The 20,904-nt window shown below is 38.8% G+C and overlaps 1 protein-coding gene across 1 annotated transcript in view; it reads left to right on the top strand.

Annotated features, from left to right (window-relative positions):
• DCHS2 (dachsous cadherin-related 2) overlaps positions 1-20,904 on the top strand; it is a 121,849-nt gene that overhangs the window by 37,769 nt on the left and 63,176 nt on the right. Inside the window, exons 2-3 of the mRNA XM_074905947.1 lie at positions 10,031-10,222; positions 18,484-18,715. Of these exons, the coding sequence (XP_074762048.1) occupies positions 10,031-10,222; positions 18,484-18,715 (424 nt within the window). The remainder of the gene's footprint in view (positions 1-10,030; positions 10,223-18,483; positions 18,716-20,904) is intronic.

Raw genomic sequence — 20,904 nt, 5'->3', positions numbered from 1 at the left:
TTTATAAGACTCCAGTTACACAAAATATACGCTTTCCTTAGGAAAGAGTTTATTCTTTTCAATGCTTAGGGACTTTTACAGGGAATAACTGACAGTAGTGCAGGCTACTTTTCTGAGACCCAAGCTAAGGTGCTCAGTGATGATTAGAAGATGTTGTTAATAGTGTGGTTGTGCACATAAGCACATGAACAGATATTCACAAAGGGACAGGGCAGTAGGAGCCACCTTTCTGAATGGATTCAGATGCCACAACCTGCAGATCATTCTCTGGAATTTGCAAAGTTCTGTGACTTCTGTAGACATACAAACACCTTAAGAAGAAAAAAACCCCCAAAACCCCACAAACCAAACCAAACCAAAAAAACCCCAAAGAAGACAAAAAAATCCCCAAACCCACAAAAATCTACCCCCCCAAACCCAAACAAAACAAAAATCAAACAAACAAAAAACCCCCACAAACCAAAAAAGCCAACCCCAAACCCTCCTGTGATTCTAACTAGCATCAGATTCCTTCGACAATATCGAGAATCATCAACTTGCATAGCTGGAAACAGAAATGTTACTGATTGACCACTGTTACCAAACTCCAGAACATTCATGTTCAGGTTTTTTTTAAATCTTTTTTTCCTGTCTCAGGTATTCCTTGTTGGGCAATTCAAGCCAATCTTTTCTGTCTTCCTAACTGCTGGAGGGCATGGGAGGATAGTCAGGCTCCAGTGTGTAAACAAGCAGTGCCTGAACACTAGCAGGCATTTCGTATTTGTTAATATTTGGCAGACTGTTTGAATGAGCATTCAGATTCGGAGTGTTGGAGGTGCAAAGTGATAGAAACCTTTGTCTACCTATGCTGATGTGTCCTGTAAAGCCTGTCTTGAAGTGGTGCTCTTGAACCTCATCATGTTGATCAAAATAAAATGAGACAAACTAGGATGATGATAATGATATTGCTGTTATCAGACCTACATTGGCTACAGTCGTTACAAAGCCTGATTTTTAATGGATGTAATAAAAATAACTGTTTTCCAAGGGTGCGTGGATGAGAGTAGGTAAATTAAACAAATGCACTGTTACTTAACTCGTTGACTTGTTGATGTTGTTTTAAGGTCACACACCTACTCTGCATTCAGGATATGTATTTTGTTCATTTAGGCTGAGTTAGATAGTATATCCCATTACAGCTTTATAAATATAATAATTATGTTGATCTAAGCAAAAAATGCGTTCTTTTAATTAATTTTAATTAATGTAATAACATGCTGCCAATGAAAGTCATATTATCAATTTATTGTCCATAGTAGGCGTTCTAATGGGAAAAATGTCCTAAACAACAAGATAGCCAGTAACTGGAGTTGTGCTTTCTAAAATGTCTTATTAAATATAATTTTTAAATTAATCCTGCCACCAAAAGTGGAGGCATGCTCCAGTGCAAGATCCTTAAAATAACATGTTCTTTACAAAATATTTCTTTATTTGTGTCATAGATATTCTAGATTATTAAACCCATGACCCCTTGCTTTATGCAATTAGCACAGAATAGGGAAATTTTTGTGCTCTGCTGTTGCTTGGCAGAGGTGCTTAGACTTGGAGTTCTGTAGCTTACTAAAGTTAATGAATAAAAATGGATTTGTACTTAAACTCTTAACAGTGCATAGCAAGGTTTTATCATGTTATAAAATCTAAAATTATAGCAGAGTATGTGAGCAGCATTAATGAATAGATAGAGCTGCTTTTACTGAAAAGTAGGGGTCTTGACTTTGATGATTAATATGGCTTTAGTCCTGTAAATGTTTGCTAGTGACTATGAAAATTAGTTTTCCTTCCTCAGAAATATGTTCTGTTTTCATTTCTGTTCTTCCAGTTTACATAGACAGTAAAAATAAATAATGTTCTACTTGGATATATTTGCACAATAAGAAGGAATGCAGTGTAGACCAAACTGACTGACAGAGTAGATGGACCTTTTAGCAGACATTTTCAGTGCTGGATCCTAATCTTCCTGCTCCCAAAACACATTTTATAACTACTACTTACCTCTAGTAAGTAGGCATTAGCAACACTGCTGCTCACTATGGATTCAGACATCAATAACTGTATTTTGAATTGGTTTGGATTTTTTTTGGTGTGTTGACAGTGATAAGGGCATGCCTTCCAGATTGGACCTGCCTCCCACACTTCTGGGTCCTGGCTAGCATCAATGGGATTTAGCTGCTTGTGCTATTTTACGGGAGGCATAGCAAGAAAACTGAAGGCATATCAGTGGGTTAAATAGGAGTGAATTCAGGCTCTGGCTAGCATCAAAGCAGGAATTGCAGATTACTATACAAACTGAAATGCCGAGTTATACCTGGATCTGGACTTGGCTCTCTGGATGATGTCTGGTTTTCAGCATGAAAGCATGATGCTGTAATGTATTTATGCTGTTTTCTCCTCCAGTGATTTTCATCTTTCTTGCTTTCCATAGACTAACTGAAAGCAGTAAACCAAAGATATATCAATATTTTCATCGGCAGGTTTGTTCATTGTCATCAGTTACATACATAGAAGAGCAGAGAAGTCAAAAAGCTAAAATCTCATAATTGTTCAAGTAAAATGTGTTTCCTTTCATTTACTTGTCTTGACGAAGATACGGAATGTTATAAGAAGTAAATGTTTTATTAAAAAGATAAAATTTAGTGTGATCTTTTATGAGAGATTCATATGTAAAATGGAGTTAGTCTTACCTCATTTTAAAACCTTGTAGTTTATTGGGAATTTCTATACAACTCATGGGGGGCCCCACAAGCAAAAAAAACCCAAAACACCACCCAAAAAGAAACACACTCCCCCCCCCCCCCCCCCCGAAAAAAAAAAACCACCTCAAAACAGCTAAGCACGAAATGCATTCGTTCAACCATTTTGTAACTGAACGGCCAAAACTGAAAACCTTACCATAATTAAGAAATGTGATGCTGATTAGAGGTTACAGCGAATAGCATGTTTCACGAGCCATTATGGAGCACAGACAGTGCCTACCCTCTTTCTCTGCTTGTGTTTAGGCTTCTGTGCTTTCACTTTAAAGCTTGTTGAGATTTAATTCATGAATGTTTCTTATGGGACCTGAATGAAATGGTTATGAGCACCTTTAGAAAACTGATGACAACTGTGGAGTGACTGTGGGAACTGGTATCTGTTGCAAGAGAGGTTGGTATGGTCATGTCTATGTAATGCTTACTGTCAGTTGTTCAGCTGTGGTAAAGGAATGAATGAAGTGTAGAAAGATTGACGTTAGTCAGATCCATTGACCTGACTAGCACAGTGGAGATACTTTGCGTCAAAGCAAAATTTTGCTATTATTTGTTTCTTCAAGCCTGTGGTACCTGTGGTGGTTGGCAAAGTAACCATCAATGCCGGTTGAATGTTCATCTTAAATTCCAGACATTATTTTGGTTTGTGGCTTTCCAGATAGAGCCCAGTTTGAGGATGAGGAGTGGGGCTTTCTCTGTTGTCAGTGCAAGTTGTTGTTCAAGGACAAGCTGTTAAGACCTTAGGCAAACAGTTCCTGTTCTTGAGGTCAAGGCTTATGCCTGTAGGACTTCAGTAAGTACATCTGAAGCTCATTTCTGTTTCTATATGCCATATAGAAACATACCTGGCATACCAGGGAGATGGGCAGTGGTCATGCATGTTGAGACAGACAGATCAAAGTTTAGAGAAGTAATACATTTATTAAAACTCTTCAGGTTTGGTGTCAGCATTATTGTCCTCACTGCAGGCAGCTATGGGATAAAGATCATTGGTTTGTATTTTATATACTATTTTCTTGCCAACCATGGTTGTAAGTAGGACACTGAGTTGAAGACATCTGCTGATGTGTGTTTCTGGCAGCTCATGTGCTAGTCTCACAGGTATGTTTACACCCAAATGACTCTTGAAAAATATCTACTACCAGTAGTTTCACTGCTAATATTTCTACAATCTTATTTTATTGACAGCATGCCACCAACACAGGCTGCTTCTCTCCTTCCTTGTGGCCATGGACCTGGCCTGAAGGTTTGGCATAGCAGGTACTTTCACAGTGCTGGTGGTCAGCTGTTCTGGTGGCATTTGGGTCACCTGCATGTGGTACTGCAGTGCTCATCTGGTAAAGGTCTGCCAACAGGCATTGCCATACCACCATAAACAGGTCTGCTTTTTCAATCCTTTAACTGAAAGAATGTTGGATTTTGTGTTGGTGATGTCAGGCCAGGACTATGTTTACACCACTCATCAGCAGCATAACTCTTACCACTGAATCATTTCCTTTCAGTTTCCTGGTAGTTTCCGTGTGTCTGAACCCATCTGTTTTGTCCTGTCTTACATTTTGATGATGAATATTGTGTAGTAGTGGAGTATGTTTTTATTTACCCTACATTCTGATTTGCTATAAACTGACTGCTGGTAATTAAGTTGCTTTTCACAATACCAGTACAACTGAAGAATTGAAACCAGTTTTTATTTACAAAATAAAAATCTGTCTTGTGCTGTGACATTAAGAGTCCCCCAAACAGATTTTATGAGCTATGAAAGCTTTATCTTGGTTAACTGAAATGAAATGGAGTAAACTGGACAAAATATGTTATGGGAGCAATTCTTAAGCCATGAAAAATTGATTTAATATTTTTTAGTCTCATTTAATTGCTGTCAGAGATGACCACTATCATGCGTTATTTGACCAAACTACCTGCCCTTTGTCATTTTAGTCTACTTTTATTTTGTTGATCTGAAAGCCATAAAATTAATTCTGGTCACCCCCATGTGAAATTCAGCATTGTAAAGCAGTCAGCTTTAAGGCTGCATACTCTAAATCCTAGAAATGGTCTTTATATAGGTCCTGAGTTTTTAATCCTCACAGTTAGTAAGATTGTATTTTCTGATGTGGTTTTGTTTGCACAAGTAATTTCTCCCATTTTGCATATAATATAAAATATTTGTTCTGCTATTCAAAATAAATTCTGTTGTTATAAGACAAGAAATAATGCCTAGGAAAGAAAGTAAAGAAAGCTAAATCTGTAGTCAGAAATTCTATTTTATTCTGTTAAAATGGCAGGGTGACATAAGTATATGCTTGAGGATTTTGAAGCAGTGGAAATAAAAAAAAAAATCTGTTTGAATGGCTTAGTGTTTAAAACAATCTGAGCTTTAGGAGCTGATATCATTCTCTGTAATCTTGTTTACTATTCATTTATTGGTAACACTGTTTCATGCCTGTAAAATATGGGGACATACTATGCATTGCTGTGAGTAATCATTTCACTGAAGTGAATGGAACCAGCTGAGGATCTGCCAAATATTTGCTTCCTGTAAGCTCTGAAGACTCTTCTTAGCATAGCACTGAAAAATATGTTTCTTTTCCTTCCTATTTAAGTGTATTGCCAGCATCTTCTTACACCCTTTGGTGTCCAGCAGTTTCCACTGTTTATTCTCTTCATGGATGGATCATTTTTTTAGTTGTTCTCTATAACATTTCTCTAGGTCCCCCTTTTTCCTTCTCCTGAGAGGATGTCTGCATTCTGACCATTTATTACTTTATTAGTAGTGTCAACAGGACAGAAGAAACTTTTTTTCTCTGATGGATTTGCAGTCTAGACAGTGTACAAACAGAATAAAGTACTTAGACTGCAGAAAGCATGACTGATGGGAGAAGTCCAGCCAGTAGCTATCCATACCATGATTTGCTGTTTTTTAAAAAATGTTTCTTGGGGAAATACTTTGTCCTGTAGTCACTTATTCCCAAGTTTACAGTCCTTAATAACATGCGTTTTCAACTTAGTGTATTGAAAACATATTTCGTGAAAGAATGAGAAAGGCCCTGTGAGCATAACCCTTCCTTTTATCCCTTTTCTTTTCTCCTAGATTCCAATCTCATATTCAGCCTGTCAGAACAGAGATGTTACAAATTTGGGACTCTCTTGCCTCCCACATCTCCAAAGCATATAAATTCTTTCAGGTCTATCACCTCCATGATATTGCTGACATACAACACTCTTGATCAATCCACTGTGAAAATTCCTGCTGCTGCCTTCATTTCCTCTATTTGGACTGCTGTAATTCACAGGCACTTAACTGCTGTAATACTTTATAGGATTGGTACTAGTGCAGTATGCTATCATAACATGTTTTGGCAGTCACTACTGTGTTCTTTAATTTCTAAAATCTGTGATAATTTAGTGTATTAACTGTATCAGAAAACTTGGATTTGTTAGTATGCTTTCACTGGATTCCTCCTTCTGAATCAGCTTACATCAGCTTGATCTTAAGGGTCTTTTCCAACCTAAACAATTCTGTGATAATAGTTAATTGCTCCCCTGACCTCAGGTGTAGTGCCATTCAACCTCAGCTCTGCCACGGTAAATTTTTCATTCACTTTTAATTCCAGACTCTTCCCTCTTCTGATCAAAGTTCCATGGTGAGTGATTTAAGAAAAGGACTATTAAGTGGGTGGAAACTGAACAGATGTGAGGGACTTGAACAGGGAGAAAGATTATATTTTTATAAATGCAAAAATTGATGCCACTTAGTTCTGCTGCCTGATAGATGATTAAAGTAATTGAAGTTGATTGCAGTTAGACCTTCAAATTTGTATTGCTTTGAACTGAAACATTTTTATTTAAATTCATCATTCATTATGCCTTTACATGTACTGTTCAAAGTCTGAGGACTGCGTAATTTACAAGAAACAAGTCACTGAACATAAAGGGATAAACTTCTAACAATACCCTCAAATTTCACACCTGTAATTAATTGCTCATGCTCAATTGCAGACATAAATGTTAGCGGTTACACGTGTAACCGTGTGCAGGCACAGGAAGACAGAACCTGTTTAGATTGCAGGCACAAGAAAGAAATACTTTTCTTATAAGGCCCAAGGAATTACTGTTCCATAGCATCAGGGTGGCAGAGTACCAAGAGAACACTAGATTTACATTTTATTATTTTTTACGATGGAAATAACAAAGTACAAGGCTAGTGAAATATGTATGCTGTAGAGTTGACTTATATACAGCTGTAAAGCATTTTTAGGGCGGGATCTTTGTGCTGCTGCAGTTGAGTGTGAGTTTTTGCTAACCAGAATGAGTGGTTGGACAGGGGTCAGGAGTGGTCACACGTTGCACCCTGTGCTGCAGCTGTGGGATGCAAACTGCAAGGGTGTGAAATGAGCATGAAGGGCTCTGCAACCACACGGCTTCCCTGGAGGAACTTTATATTTGCAGCACCAGAAACTCCGATATAATGGCCTTCAGAGCTATGAGAAACTGTTTTGAGGCATGGAAAAACGCATTGGAGTATGTGGTGCAATTACAGTCACAGTGATACATCTTCTGAAATACAGCAAATCTCGAGCATCCCATGCAGAAGTGTAGAAGTCCACAGGGTGTTTAAAAGCAAACAAACAAAAAATTGAAATAACACATGTATTTTTGAATTCTGATGGAAATAACTGGTCTAGAGTAAGTTTTAGCTTTATAATTTGCCTTGGCACTTTTTACATGGTTTCCCTTTTCCCCACTTCTATGCTTTTCAGCCTTCCCAGGCCATGGTTTTGTTCATTTTGTTTTATTTCAGTCCCAGTTCAGTATCTTAATGCCAAAACAATTCCTTTGTGGGCAAAGAAGTGAGCGTGTGATGAAGGCACTGAGTGGTCTTTGAGGCTATGTTTGTACTAGTAGGAGAAACAGCCAAAGGCTTTTCGGGGGCCCTAAGGCCAAATGACCTGGCACAGATTGTGTCCATACAGCTAAATTCTTTACAACCCAAAACCAGGATGACCTCATCCGAACTTATTGCAAGGAATAGTCCCTGGCCTGTCCTGCTTGGTCTTTTTTGAAACTGTGCCTAAAACCGTTCCAGACATTTATCTTTACAGGCAGTCATGTAGAGACCTCCACCTTTGCCCTGTCTGTGGTTGATGGCTGTGGGTCTCACCTTACCGACCTCGGTTACAGGCAGGCAGTGCCTGGCACAGGTCTTCGTGAACTCCTGCCAGTTCTAACTCTTGGGCTTTGTGATAGTAAGATTTCCGAACCTCCATTAAGGTCTTCAGGCATTGTACTTGCACAGGTGGACTGATGGAAAAAACCACAGGATTTATCATCTTCAAAGAATAAGTAGAAAGTGAAACCAACTGAGGAGAAGTCCTTTAAATATCTCCAGTAATGACAAATTATAGAACTAAAAATACTGGCTCTCTTAATGTATAGATATTTTTATATATTATTTCCTTTAGATGTTTGTAAATTTAAGTGAAAGCTTTCACAATGGAACATGCCAGAGAATACCCAAACTCAGCACAAAAACTTTTGTCATCAGAGAACTTAGAGCAACAAAACTGAAGGTGCAATGTACAAAACTATTCTGTTTATCAAATACAGATTTACCCAAGCCACCCCTGGTTGAAGGAGAGAGAATTTCACACTTGAGCATCCTGTTGACTTCTGGTGGCTGGTGAAGCAGCACAGTTGTGTTGCGGTGCTAAACGCAGCTGTGCAGTGTTTACTCCTTGGCCCTGCTGGGGATGGAGGGGGTGATAGAGGTCTCAGAGGCTCCCTGGCTGCTGAGGGCTGTGCCCACTTGGGTCTCAAAACTCCAAGGATGAAGAACCCAGTCCCTCTGGGCAGGGAGCCTCTTCTAGTGTTGAATCAGCTTCAGAGTGAAAATACTGCTTTAGGTCCAGCTAGTACCTCTCCAGCTTCGGCTTGTGACCACTGTTTCCTCATCTCCTGCCCTGCCCCTGAGGACAGAGCACAGTGCTGTCTTTCCAGTTACCTCCTGGGCATGAGAGGGCAGCTATTAAACTCTCTCCCCCTCCTCCCCTGCCCAACCTTTTCTTCTCCAGCCTAAATAAGCTCAGATCCCTCAGCCTCTCCCCATAAAGGGCATATGTATGTGGTATTGGCAAAACATATTGCTATGGTAGGCAATATAATTTATTAAATATTTAAAAATATTTATTAAAATATTTTAAAAGGTATTTTGATTTCTGTCTCCCCCCATGTGTGTAAAAAGAAAAATATTAGTGTTAGAATAAGAGGTATGTTCTGTATTAAAATTAAAATCACCTGATGGTTTTAAATTACTGAATTTTTATACTTTCTAGACTAGTCACTGCCTTAATCATGCATTCAGTTGAAGAGCATTGACTGCCTACTGTTTGTGTAATGCCTTGTGCGTCCTTTAAAACTCAGCTGGGGGAAAGTGATTCAGCATCTTGAAAGTCACCCCAGATTTTCATGTCTTGTTTGGGATTTACAACAGAATTCATGCTTCTTTTTAGATGTCCTTAATGCAGCTGAAAAGAAAAGATACTAGGCTTGTTTGTCATTTGGCAGTTACAGCTACATGCAAGACTAACACTGGCAAGGTAACTGCCTCTCACAGGGACTTGCTGCAGTCTGTGCATCTCTTGCTTTCTGCTGTGCGTGCGTATAATGGTCATGTTTAGCTGTGTTAGTAGAGCTCTGGCTCCTTGGAGAGAGGAGATTAAAAACCCCTCCAGTCCTTAACTTATATGGATCACTGTGCCACCAAGCTGTCTTTCAAATGAAAACTAAATTAAGCTCTGGGCAGTCTTTTAGAAAATACATTAGGTCAGAATGTCCTGTGGCACTTTGCTGATCTATGTGTGGTGTGGTTTTCGTAACACCTACTTCCACTGGTAAAAATGACATGAAGGGAAAGTAGTTTAAGGTATGGCCTACTGACATGGCTTAATATGTATGGCCTCTCCAGTCACAAGAAGTCCACTTCACTGAGATAATTATTGACAGATAAACAAGTAATGTTACAGACAGGTCTAATCGATCTTATATGCTTGTTGCAATAGTTACGCTTTCAGTGGCCGAGTCATCATTTTACAAACTGCAGACAGACAGCATAGGTAGCAGAGTGTGTTTGTATTTATTGTATGTGCTTTTACAGCACAAACAGGTAACTTTAAAACAGTGTCCGTGATTTTTGAATGAATGAGTAATGCTTTCACTGGCTTCATTTTTTTATCTCTGTTGTTTCCCTATAGGTCAAGGCAACAGATGCAGATGCTGACCAGTTTGGTGAAATTGAGTATTTTCTTTACGATGGATTTAATTATTATGAAAAATCCAAGGCCTTCCAGATTGATCCACGTACTGGTCAGATCTGTGTGTCTCAAGACATTGACAGAGAAGGAGATCCAACCACTTATGATCTCTTAGTAAAAGCTACAGATGGGGTAAGTTTCACCTTTCCGTACTGCCAGATTTGTGAATGCACTTGCAAATTTGGATGTGCTGTATACTTTTAAATGAGAATGTATCAAGTATATAAAAATGGCATGAATTTGAATAAAATTTCTTACCCCTACAGAAGGCAGAAAGTGATGCTTCAAGAACCATAAATTTTGACCCAAATTGATAAAATAGGCTGTGAAATCCCCAATTACTCATAAACAAGTTGCTGAAAACCATTTCTAGGCTGTGTTAGTCCCTGCTAATTTTCCTCCTCCTCTTAGAAGCAGTGGGCTCCAGGTTACCTCTGCTCTCAGCATTCAAGATGACTGCAGCAGTAATAAAACAGTAATGTTGTAGAGCTGGGTGGCTACTGTGGGTGCCAGTGATTTTCCTGGATAAATTCCTTGTCCTCTTTAGCTAGCTGATGCCATTGCTGCTGCTGTGGCTAGGTACAGCCTTCCTGCAGCAGCATGTCTGAAAGTTTTCTCACTTTACTAGATCCAGTGCTTGGAAGTGGGTATTCACGGTACAGCAAGGGCAGGGTAGTTGTGTGTGTGCAAAATAGTCTGTTTCAGATCTCTGTTTGACAGGAAGGGTGAGGAGACGTTCACTGGGGTGGGAACACGTGGATGTGTGTATCTGCACGTGGACACTTGGTCTACATGGTGCCATGTAACAAAATTTTGGTAGTGTGACTCCTGAAGAAGGCTGGAAGAAATTAATTCCTGGGTTCATTTTGTTCAGAAAGTATCCAAAAGCAATTTGCAATGAGAGGCCTAGAATGAGACCAGCTGGCACTTTCCTTAACTTTCTTCAGCTTTGGTAGTGAACTGCGAAGAGTCTGAAGAAGGTGGTTACTGATTGGCTTCAATTGTTAATTTTAACATCAAGACACTTTTTCAAATTTTATTCAGATCACATTTGCAGCACAATTTGAGCTGAAAAGTGCTGAAATTAAATTATTTCAGACTATAGTCTTTATTTCATACTTAGAATATTAATCTTGGATTTAAGATACTGTCCTAAGTGTATTTTTTAAAATGCAGTTTTTCTGGAAATACTGTGTTTTTCATTAAAATATCTGTGCTTTTTGTTACAGTACACTGAAGAAATTTAGGGAACTGATTTCCATATTCACGAGTAGATGAACTTAAATAGCTGCAGCTGATGCCTGGTATTAATTGTTGCATTTTGAGAATGTAGTAGTTGAGTGTATTTGTATGCTGTTGAATTTAGATATATACGTAATAGTTAAGCAATTCTTCTTTTTTTCTTTAGCTATCCTTATTCAGTGTTTATTTCAGAGGCTAAGAAGCATTCTCTTATATTAACAGTGCCTTTAGCAGTGTGCCTTTTCTTCCCCATAGATTTCTTTTGAGGAGAAACAATTATATGAGAACATATTTTATTGTTTGTTTGTATGTTTGTTTCCTGACTATCTTATTTGAACATCTAATAATTTAAGAATGTAAGTCTTCTTGTTAGGACAGTGCCTGTAATCTTTACATCAAAAGAAATTCTATGTGACCATTCTGGAATTTGTGATTTCTGTCTTCAAAATTGCTTTCTAGGCAAAATTTTGTAGCATACACCTAAGTACAGATATCCAAGCCTTGAAGAGTAAAGCAATCAGTATCACAGCGTGTAACAGGAGAAAATATGTTTTCTGCTGTACTTCATCAGCTCATTTTTCCTCTCATTCACATGTTTTGAAGCTGTATAAATGTAAAGAACACATACATGTATCTGGAATACCAAGATTAATCTTATTAATAAAGACTGTGTGAGAGCTGGACAACAGAAGTAAAATTCTGTCAAGTTTCTGGGATAATCTAGTCTGGACTTTTATTTTGAAAATGTGAAAGAAAATAGGTTTGCATGAAAAAAGCTTGATGCATTTTTTTGGTTAAATTACTGCTCTATTGCCTACATCAAAAGTTAAACAATCAATACATTGAAATTACAGAGTATTTAATTTTCTGCCTGTCATTCATTTTCATTTAGGGACCTTGTGTTTTCAGAAGTTCAGTAATGGGGAGAGGGGTTACATTTTTTATTGCCTTGCCCATGGCAGGCAGGACTTGATGTTTTTACTGGAAGTCAGCACTTTTCAGATCTCATTGATCTCTAAAAATTTCTTTGCCTGACACCTAAATATTAAAGCACCTAAATTCAATATTAGCTTTTCAAGATTTTCGGTATACCTGGACTTACGTTGAGCCACTTTCCACCTCTACTGCAGAATTATAGTAGGATATTTTATCTCCTGGCATTACACTGCTGATTTTGATGGATTAGTGACATCAGGTGTGGGGTGGAAAGTAGAGGCTATGATCAGGGGAGAAATGTGTACAGAAAAGACAGAGGAGGTGAAGGGTCACTGTTGACAAAGGCAGGGGCAGAGATGCAAAGGAAAGAAAATAACAAAGTTAATTAGCAATGAGGAGGAAAATAAAGTATTTTTCAGGTGGTGCTCAGTTTATCTTACAGCAAAACTATCAGTTTCCTCCACCTGTTCATGCCTGCTTCATTACATGGCTTTGGAGCTTCTTGGTCATGTCTTTGATGCATTATGTAGGAAGTGTAATGGGAGAACTGAAATTGCACACAAGAGCCCATGGAGAGGCAAGTGGAAAACAGATTCTGTTAAATTGGTGTTAAACAAACATCCCATGAGAGCTTCTGGGAGCACTCTCACAGATTAAGCGGGGACAAGACTGATCAGAATATTAGCATTAGCCTTTTCAGTTGGCAGCACCAGTTTTAGTCCCAAAGTCAATTATGTCACATACATATTTGGTACTCCTCCTTCAAATGCTTTTATATTAAAAGGAATCATGTAGCTAGGTTTATCAGAAAGTGTTTGCACTATGTCTAGTCCTCTCCTTGGGTCTCTGTCTGAAACATGTCAGACAGAGGTGTTCCAGCAGTGGGTGACCCTCCTGTGATTCACATGCCAGCTCTGCCTTGAACACCCCCTGGTCAAACTGCACCCTTAGTCACAACAATTGTTTTTATGCACTTATGACAGATCAGAAACAGTTTCAGTAGGCATCTAGGGAGTCTCTAAATTTATGTTAAAATTGTGTTCATTTTTTTTTTTTCTCTCCAGAAGAAAAAAACCTAAACAAACAGATGAAGGTATGTTGCTTGGGGAACCTCCACAAGCATTTGGGAGAGATTTAGATCAGACATACTGTGAAATCAAGACTTGCAAAAAGAAAATGTGGAAAAATAGGAATCCTAATAAAAGTATATGTGTGTTTCCAAAATTAGTACTTTTTTTTTGTTTTGAATATGGGAAAATTAGGTCTGATATGTTTTAATTCTTCTGTTTGCCTTTTTTTTGTTTGCTTTCACAACATGACTGAAATGGACACTCCAATATGTGTTCTTCTCTATTTGCTTGGGGGTCTCCAAACTACTACATATGTAAATTTATGCTTGTTTTGTGTACTTCTGCCTTAAAGATTCTTAATGTAAATTCATTTTCATACAGGAAACCTTTTTGTGTGGTGGGTTTTTTTTGTTTTTAGCAGCACACATTTTTGCTGCTGTATGGTGGCAAATTTTATTGCTATGTATCATGCATAATTCAATCATGTATTTATTTGCATTTTTTATGATGCCTATCACCTCTCTTCTTTCAATCAAGTGGATTTTTCAATCAAAAGACTGCAGCTGTTAGAGAAAATCTGTCACAATCCAGAGAAATTTCATTGGAATAACGCTAACTTGAATTCTGTCTAGTGGCATCTGTACTATCTGCTTACAGACAACAGTTGTCCGGCCTTCAAAGCCAAAATATGAGTTGCACAATCTTGGGGTTGGAGCACAATGAGGGGCATTCAGGAGTGTCCAGCCTTGACTCTGGGAGGAGCTGGCCCACACAGTTTCCTTCAGAAGTTGGGGAAGATCAGATGACGTATGCCTGTGAGAGCTGGTGCCAGGCATGGACCAATTTCAGCAACAAACATCTCCATAGGTAGCACAGTACACATGCCAGTGTACCAACTCCATCAGTGTGGTGAGAAGTTTCAAAAACTGCAGAGCACAGGCAGGGTGTTCTTCCACTCTTTGTCCCCTACTGGAATAAGGGGTGGCACACACCGCATCTGTACAATCTACTGAAGGTCCAGAGGTTTGGGTTTGTGGGGTTTTTTTTGTCTTTTTCCTTTGCAGAGTGGACTACCTTGGTTTTGTTTTCTCCAAGTGAGGTTTTTGAGTGCTGTGATAGGACTGCCCTTAATCATGATTTGAAGGCTGCCATTGAATGGTGGTGGTAGGCAATTATTTTTATCTTAATATTTTAATACTAATCAACTGGAGATGAAAAGAAGCATCGTTGTATCTTTTATAAAAAGGAATCTTAGGTCTTAAATTTTCCAGCTGCTACATAATAATTGTAAAAGGTCCAATACACCATCGGCAGATGTATTAGTGACTCTCTTACTGCCTTTCTGCATAAAAAAATACTTTTTTCTTCATTTCTTGCTTCTTGGTAACCCACACTCCTTGTCCAGTTTTCTTTGTCTTTTACACTGAAGCAATTGAAACGTAGAGATCAAGTACTCAACACTCTCAGTCAAAGCTTCTGAAGAAGTTAAGGCTTTTGAAATAATTGGCGATGTCTCTCCATTTTGACTTCAGGTGACACACTTTTCAGGTTTAACACCACCACCACCACCCCCCCAAATGTCTTCATGTCAGAGATCCTGTATATCACAGTTCAGTTTGGAACAAAAATTTGACAGCACAGTTCACTGACAAAAATGTTGGATGCTGTTGTGGAAATCTTGATGCATTAAGCATTTTACAGCATCAAGATGAAAAAATGCAACTATTCAAAATAGCACCATTTCTACTTATTAAGCTAAAGAGTGTCTCCTGCCAAAGGCAGGATAATCATTTTTTTTGGAGACATAATAAAGAGGTGCACTAATAGCTTTATATTTTCACACAAATTTGTTCCTGCCAATGTAAAGAAAATATTACTTATGCTTTTTTGACTTGATGGTAGTTTCTTATGTTCCTTTTTTGTTCCACAGGACACAAAACTCTTAGGAGTCTGACAAAGAAGCTGTTGTAATTGTGACTCTTTGTTGCATTTAACAGCACAACAGTAGTTAAAAATACTCGAATACTTGAGAAAAGGGATTTTTTAAATGAACTGCGGCTTTCTGTTACTTGTAACATGTTTTGACAAATGTAATTTTCTGTCAGCAACAGACTTGTTTAAATCAGCCGTTGTATTTTGGAAGATCTACTATGTCGTGCTTGCTTGTGAGCAGATGAAGTATATCCGTGTGGTTAGAAATAGAAGCAGTTTGTTAGTTCTCACTTGGGATGATACTTAAATTTTCATAGCCAGAGCAAGAACTGGGCCATAACCAGTTAATTTTGTAAGTTAGCAAGTTAGTATCGTACCTGACTCATGTGTGAGGGGATACACTCCTGCTTCTGGAGAAGAAGGATCTGTCTCCATCATAACATCTGGTCAAGATCTCCTCTGAGAGATTAGGTTCCTCCATATACTTAGAACTGATCACTTTCCAGAGACTTTGCAGTCTTTACACAACTCCATAGGATAAGTACAAATTGGCTGGAAGGAGGGTTTGTGTGTTTGTTTTTAGCAATTATGAAACTTGGAAGAAGCATTTAGGACAAGCCCTCGTGAGTTTGTGCAATTTGGTTTCCTGCTGTTCCAACCATCTTTTTAGATGTGTTTTATTCTTGACCTCACTTCTTCCTTGTCCTTCTTTCCTTAAAAATGTTTCTGATTTCTGTCCCAAAGTACCTGAAAGCTGTGGAGTTGCAGAGCATTTCCTGACAGTGAAGAGAGCACATGGGCCCCCTGCTTTTAGCTCCTGTGCAGGGATTTCCTTCTCAGGGAAACCAAGGTATTGAGGAAGGGACTCACTCTGAAGTGGAGTTGGGGTGTTGTCAGTGAGCCTACTAGATCTGCACATCTCTGCTTCTCCATATTGGCTCAGAGTTTCATGGCTGTCTCAGTACTTTTGAGGTTGATGCTAGCCCAGTAACCTTCATAGTCATGGTCCCCGACACATGTCCTGGCTGCTGGCTGCCTCCACAAGCAGCATGAGCCCTGGTAGCATGCCATGCCTTATTTTCTTCAGAAGAAAACCCAAGCATGCCAGGATGATGTGGGCCAGATCTCCTAGTTTGTGGGGGAAACATAGATATGTGATGCACAAGATCATCTTAATTTTCCACATACTTGAGCTTCCATAGGAATGTCACTGTCACCCAACAGAGGTAATATTACTACAGGGAAGGACAAACCAAAATGGACTAAAGCAAAAATCCCTGTGTAAATGTGGAAGAGAATACTGGTAGTATTTTTTTGCTAAAAGTACATCTCAACCTGTGGACATAATAAGCAAACCCTCAAAAATAGTTTATGTGGAGATTGCTATGCTGGAGGGAAAGTCTCAAGGAGTAGTATTCAGTCTGAATCATTGGCTAGTTTCATGAAGATCAGGTTTAAAAATAACTAACATGAACAATTAGGCTGTAGAATACTCAACTCAGGTTTGGGGTTTTTTTAATATATAATTGCTACTGTGACTGTAAAACTGTAAGCTTGGACTAGCTCAGCATAGCTTGTCATGTGCACATACCAACATCCGATCCGTGTCAGCAGTTTCCTAAGTGACTAGCTGGTGCTAGCACAGCGTGCTTGGCATGACTTAGGTGCACAGGATTCTTCCTCTGTCTGTATCTTAATGTACTTTGTACAGCACGTGCAGGCTATATATATGTGTGCTACTTCGTGCCTCCATTGTACCTGTCAGTGCCTCAGCATTCACCATTAGCTGTGCCACAGTGAAGCTGCTTTCTTTTAAAAATATTAGTTGTTACGGCTGTAAAATAACCTTGGAAATATGAACCCCTCCAAAGTGATGGAGGGAGTCTGCAGGGAGCACAAGGTAGTGCCTCTGAGAAGTAAATTGCAGTTTGTTTCACTCATGACCCAGTGGGGTCTATACTTCCACACCCACAGAATTGTCTTTTTTTTTTCCAGATTGTCACAAAATTCTGCGATTTGCCATAGCAAATCATGATTTTGCTGTATCATAGTTTGATAAGCCAGCTTGTAGTTGCTCCTTGCTTCTCCAGTTTCACTGCAGAGCAAGGATAAACACAGTCCTGTGGCTGCCACTGTATTTCAGTGGGCTCTTGGTGGGCATCTGTAGCGGGAGCTTCAACTGTGCAGAGAGTGGTGCAGCGCCTGGGCTAGGGTCACAAAGAGGTACAGTACTGAAGCTGTGACCAAGGCCTGACTCTTTTCCCAGCTCCTTGGCCAGGGAAAACAAACAAGAGCAGAAAAGTTGAGCCAAGCCCCATAGAAAGTGTGGTGAGACCTCTTTCCCTGCAAAATCACAAACACGCTGGAAATAATTTTATGTAATCAGTTACAAATTTTACATCAATAAATTGTTTCAGCTATGTGCTTTGCTTGAATTTGGTATTGTTCTGTCTCCGTACACAAAGTGAAGGTGGGTCTGTAGACAAGCACATGTGCATACATACAGAGATATATATAACTACATGCACATATATACACAAATATATGTATAGACACGCACACGCTGCATGAGCAGAACTGCTTGAATCTGCCAGAGTGGTAAATTGAGGATAGGTCTTTTAGGCAGCAGCCTGACAGGTCAGCTTTTGGCTGCACTGCTCTGCTCCCAGTCTCTGTTCTTAATCAATAGTTGAAAAAGCCTCATATTTGCTGTTACGATGGTCATGCTTTTAAATCTGAAGGACTCATAAGACAGAAATGTTATTCCTGCTTTACTGGAGCACCACAGTCACCTGAGAGGCATGTGTTTCTGGGGCGGAAAGCCCTGACTTTTGTCTGTGGAGTAAGTAGTATGTAGGCGATTACAGCAAAAACAAGTGAAGTTAGACTAGCAAGAATTTGACGTGTGTAGTGCTCGTTAGTATTAACAAAAGTATTTTTGTGTTCAGGCCTCACCGTCATAAGAAATTGAACTTCTTTATGTGCTCAGTCAGCTTGCTGGAGTTGTTCTGAGTGTGTAACTTGCCTAAATGCAGTGTTTTGTGGTATTAGACACTATAAGTTGTTTTTAACGGACGTTTTAATTGCTCGGTGTTGTTGCAGTGTGTTTCATTTCCTAATGATGGGCTGAAGCCAGATGTGCATCATTCTACTGTGTACACTTTTAAAATTGACCTTGTTTTTTGTTTTTTATCTTTCTGATTTATCCAACAGGGTGGGCTGAGTGCCCAAGCTTTTGTTCGCATTGAGATAGAAGATATTAATGATAATCAACCTGTTTTTGAACAAGCCGTCTATGTGACGAGCATCAGCAGTCACACACAGCCAGGAACAGAGATCATCAATGTTGTTGCCACAGACAGAGATTCAGGAATATATGGCCTTGTCACATATGAACTGGTCCTGGGAGAATTTTCTTCTTTTTTCACAGTGGATACATCCACAGGTACTATATGAGTCTACGATTCAGAAAGGTTATAATTATACAACATGTATCTTTTCCTTGACGATGCCTTTTTTTTTTTTTTTTTTTTTAAATTGGGGTCATGTCATACAGGTGAAACTTGGATTCTGCTGGAAAATAATTCTAGATGAAGGTGGAGGATTTAGGTTTAACATGAAGACTTTGCATTCACTGGAATAAGCAGGAGAATGGGGAACATAGTACATACCAGTCCAATACAGGACAAGCAATATGCCCCCTATCCACTATTTTCAGCCATAAATCTATTCATCATTGTAAGAAATAATCAAAACATTATTTTTTACAATAATATCTGAATCATTCTGGTTTCTGGAGAGAGGTTCAATGAAGGAGTGATGCTGAAAGCAAGAAAACAATTATGGCAAAAACAAATCTGGGTGAATTTTCTTGAAGACAGGTTGAATCTCATAGAATGAATTACTTTTCCTGTGGCCACAAAGCAGCCCCTGTAGTCTGCTTTCTAACCTTAAGATAGTTAAGCTGACTCAGCATCAGCTGTGAAGAACATGAGTAGTGTATCTACAAATGTCCATGTGTCCTTCAGGGAGTGGTTAAATTGTAGCTACCGTTTTACTTGAGAGCCAGCCCTTGCATATAAATGTATCCTGATCAGTGGTTTTGCTTTGTGATGGACATGGCACAGGGGATTATTTTATATTTTTAAGAATTTTTGGGGCTGTTGTGCATGTATATATGCTAGCTGTTTGGCATACGAAATGTTGCAAGGCTCTATTCTTTCAAAATGGTGCCTATTTTCACTTTCTTACATGGTCCCAAAAATATTTTGATGAACAGAAGAAACTAATCTTCTTAGGAAGTTGGTCTGCTTGTCTTGGCTATTTCAGAATTTATTTAACTGTGGACTTTAACTGCCTGTCAAGTCAGATTCTCTGGGGTATAACTGATGACAAAAATATATAGGTCAATCAATAATTAGGGAGCTGGATCTCCACAGGCATTTAGCTGGTCATTTTAAAACTGCTCCAGCAGTTGTCAGAGAGCATCCCTGTGGATCACGCTAGCAGCACTGACTTTGCAGCAGTCCTTTCTTTTGAAAGGCTTCTTCCTCAGATTGTGACCTTTTGGCCTTTTTTTCTAGTTTTGGCACTTTGTATAGGAAAAATGTCACGCTTAATCATAAAGACCATATAGGTTTATAAATGACTATTATCTTGTGGATCTATCATAGTGTTTTTTCAAAGGCAGACCAAATTCAAGGTGAAGTTGCTTGAGGTCTTTATTGCTGACATTTCATGATGAGAAGAGCATTTAGGTCAGACACACTATTCCCAACATTATAGTGCTTGGAATCTGATTGCACTTAATCAGATCTGCTGGGTAATTCAGGTGGTCAGGTTGTGTCTAATTTTAACTTATTAATATTAATGCTGTGTGGTTTGTTTTTTCTGAAGAACATACTTTTTCCTTTTATATTCTTCCACATCTACCTACGATAGTGCTTATGCTCAGTCACTGGTTAGCAGAAGGATTTTTAAACTCTTAGCAAAAATAAACATTATAAAGAAAATGCACATTAAAATTGCCGATTTGTCACATAGAAGTTTTGCAATCTTTGTGCGTTAAATACCTGCAAAAGCTCTTCAGTATTCAGAGGGAGATGAAACAAGTGGCTCACTACTAGAGCACGGAGATTTTGATCTCTTTCTCCTTACTTCTTGTCAGGACAGTGACATTTTCCAGTTTTCATCATACTAAAGCTGTCTTGATATGCTCTGATATATGACCTAATTTAGATGTATCTCTCTCAAGGTTATGTGAGGGACTTTAGTTATGTGGGCTGCATTTAGTGACCAGAGGGCAAGGGACAAGTATGACAAGAAATAGGAGTTCATCAGGAGGTGGATCCCCAAACCCATAAGTGAAACAATATCATATTACAGTTTTGGTCTTTGGTTTTCTGATCTTGTGGATATGCAGTCTGTTACTGATGTGTTCTGCAGTTTTTCTAATTTTCAATATGGCATATTCTGTTTTATCTGCTCTTTTCATTATTAGAGGACCTGAAAGGAGGCACAGCGATGGTGGTGGAGTCTTCCATGAATTTGCCTTACTGATAAGTTTTATTTTTTTAGATGATTCATTTTTCTCACTGATGGAGCATTTAGAAATGAGGAATGAAAATCCGTGCA

This window comes from Athene noctua, chromosome 4, assembly GCF_965140245.1.
Source record: "Athene noctua chromosome 4, bAthNoc1.hap1.1, whole genome shotgun sequence".
NCBI lineage: Eukaryota > Metazoa > Chordata > Aves > Strigiformes > Strigidae > Athene > Athene noctua.
Note: the sequence above shows the minus strand (reverse complement) of the source record. Positions and strands in the feature narration are given on the sequence as shown.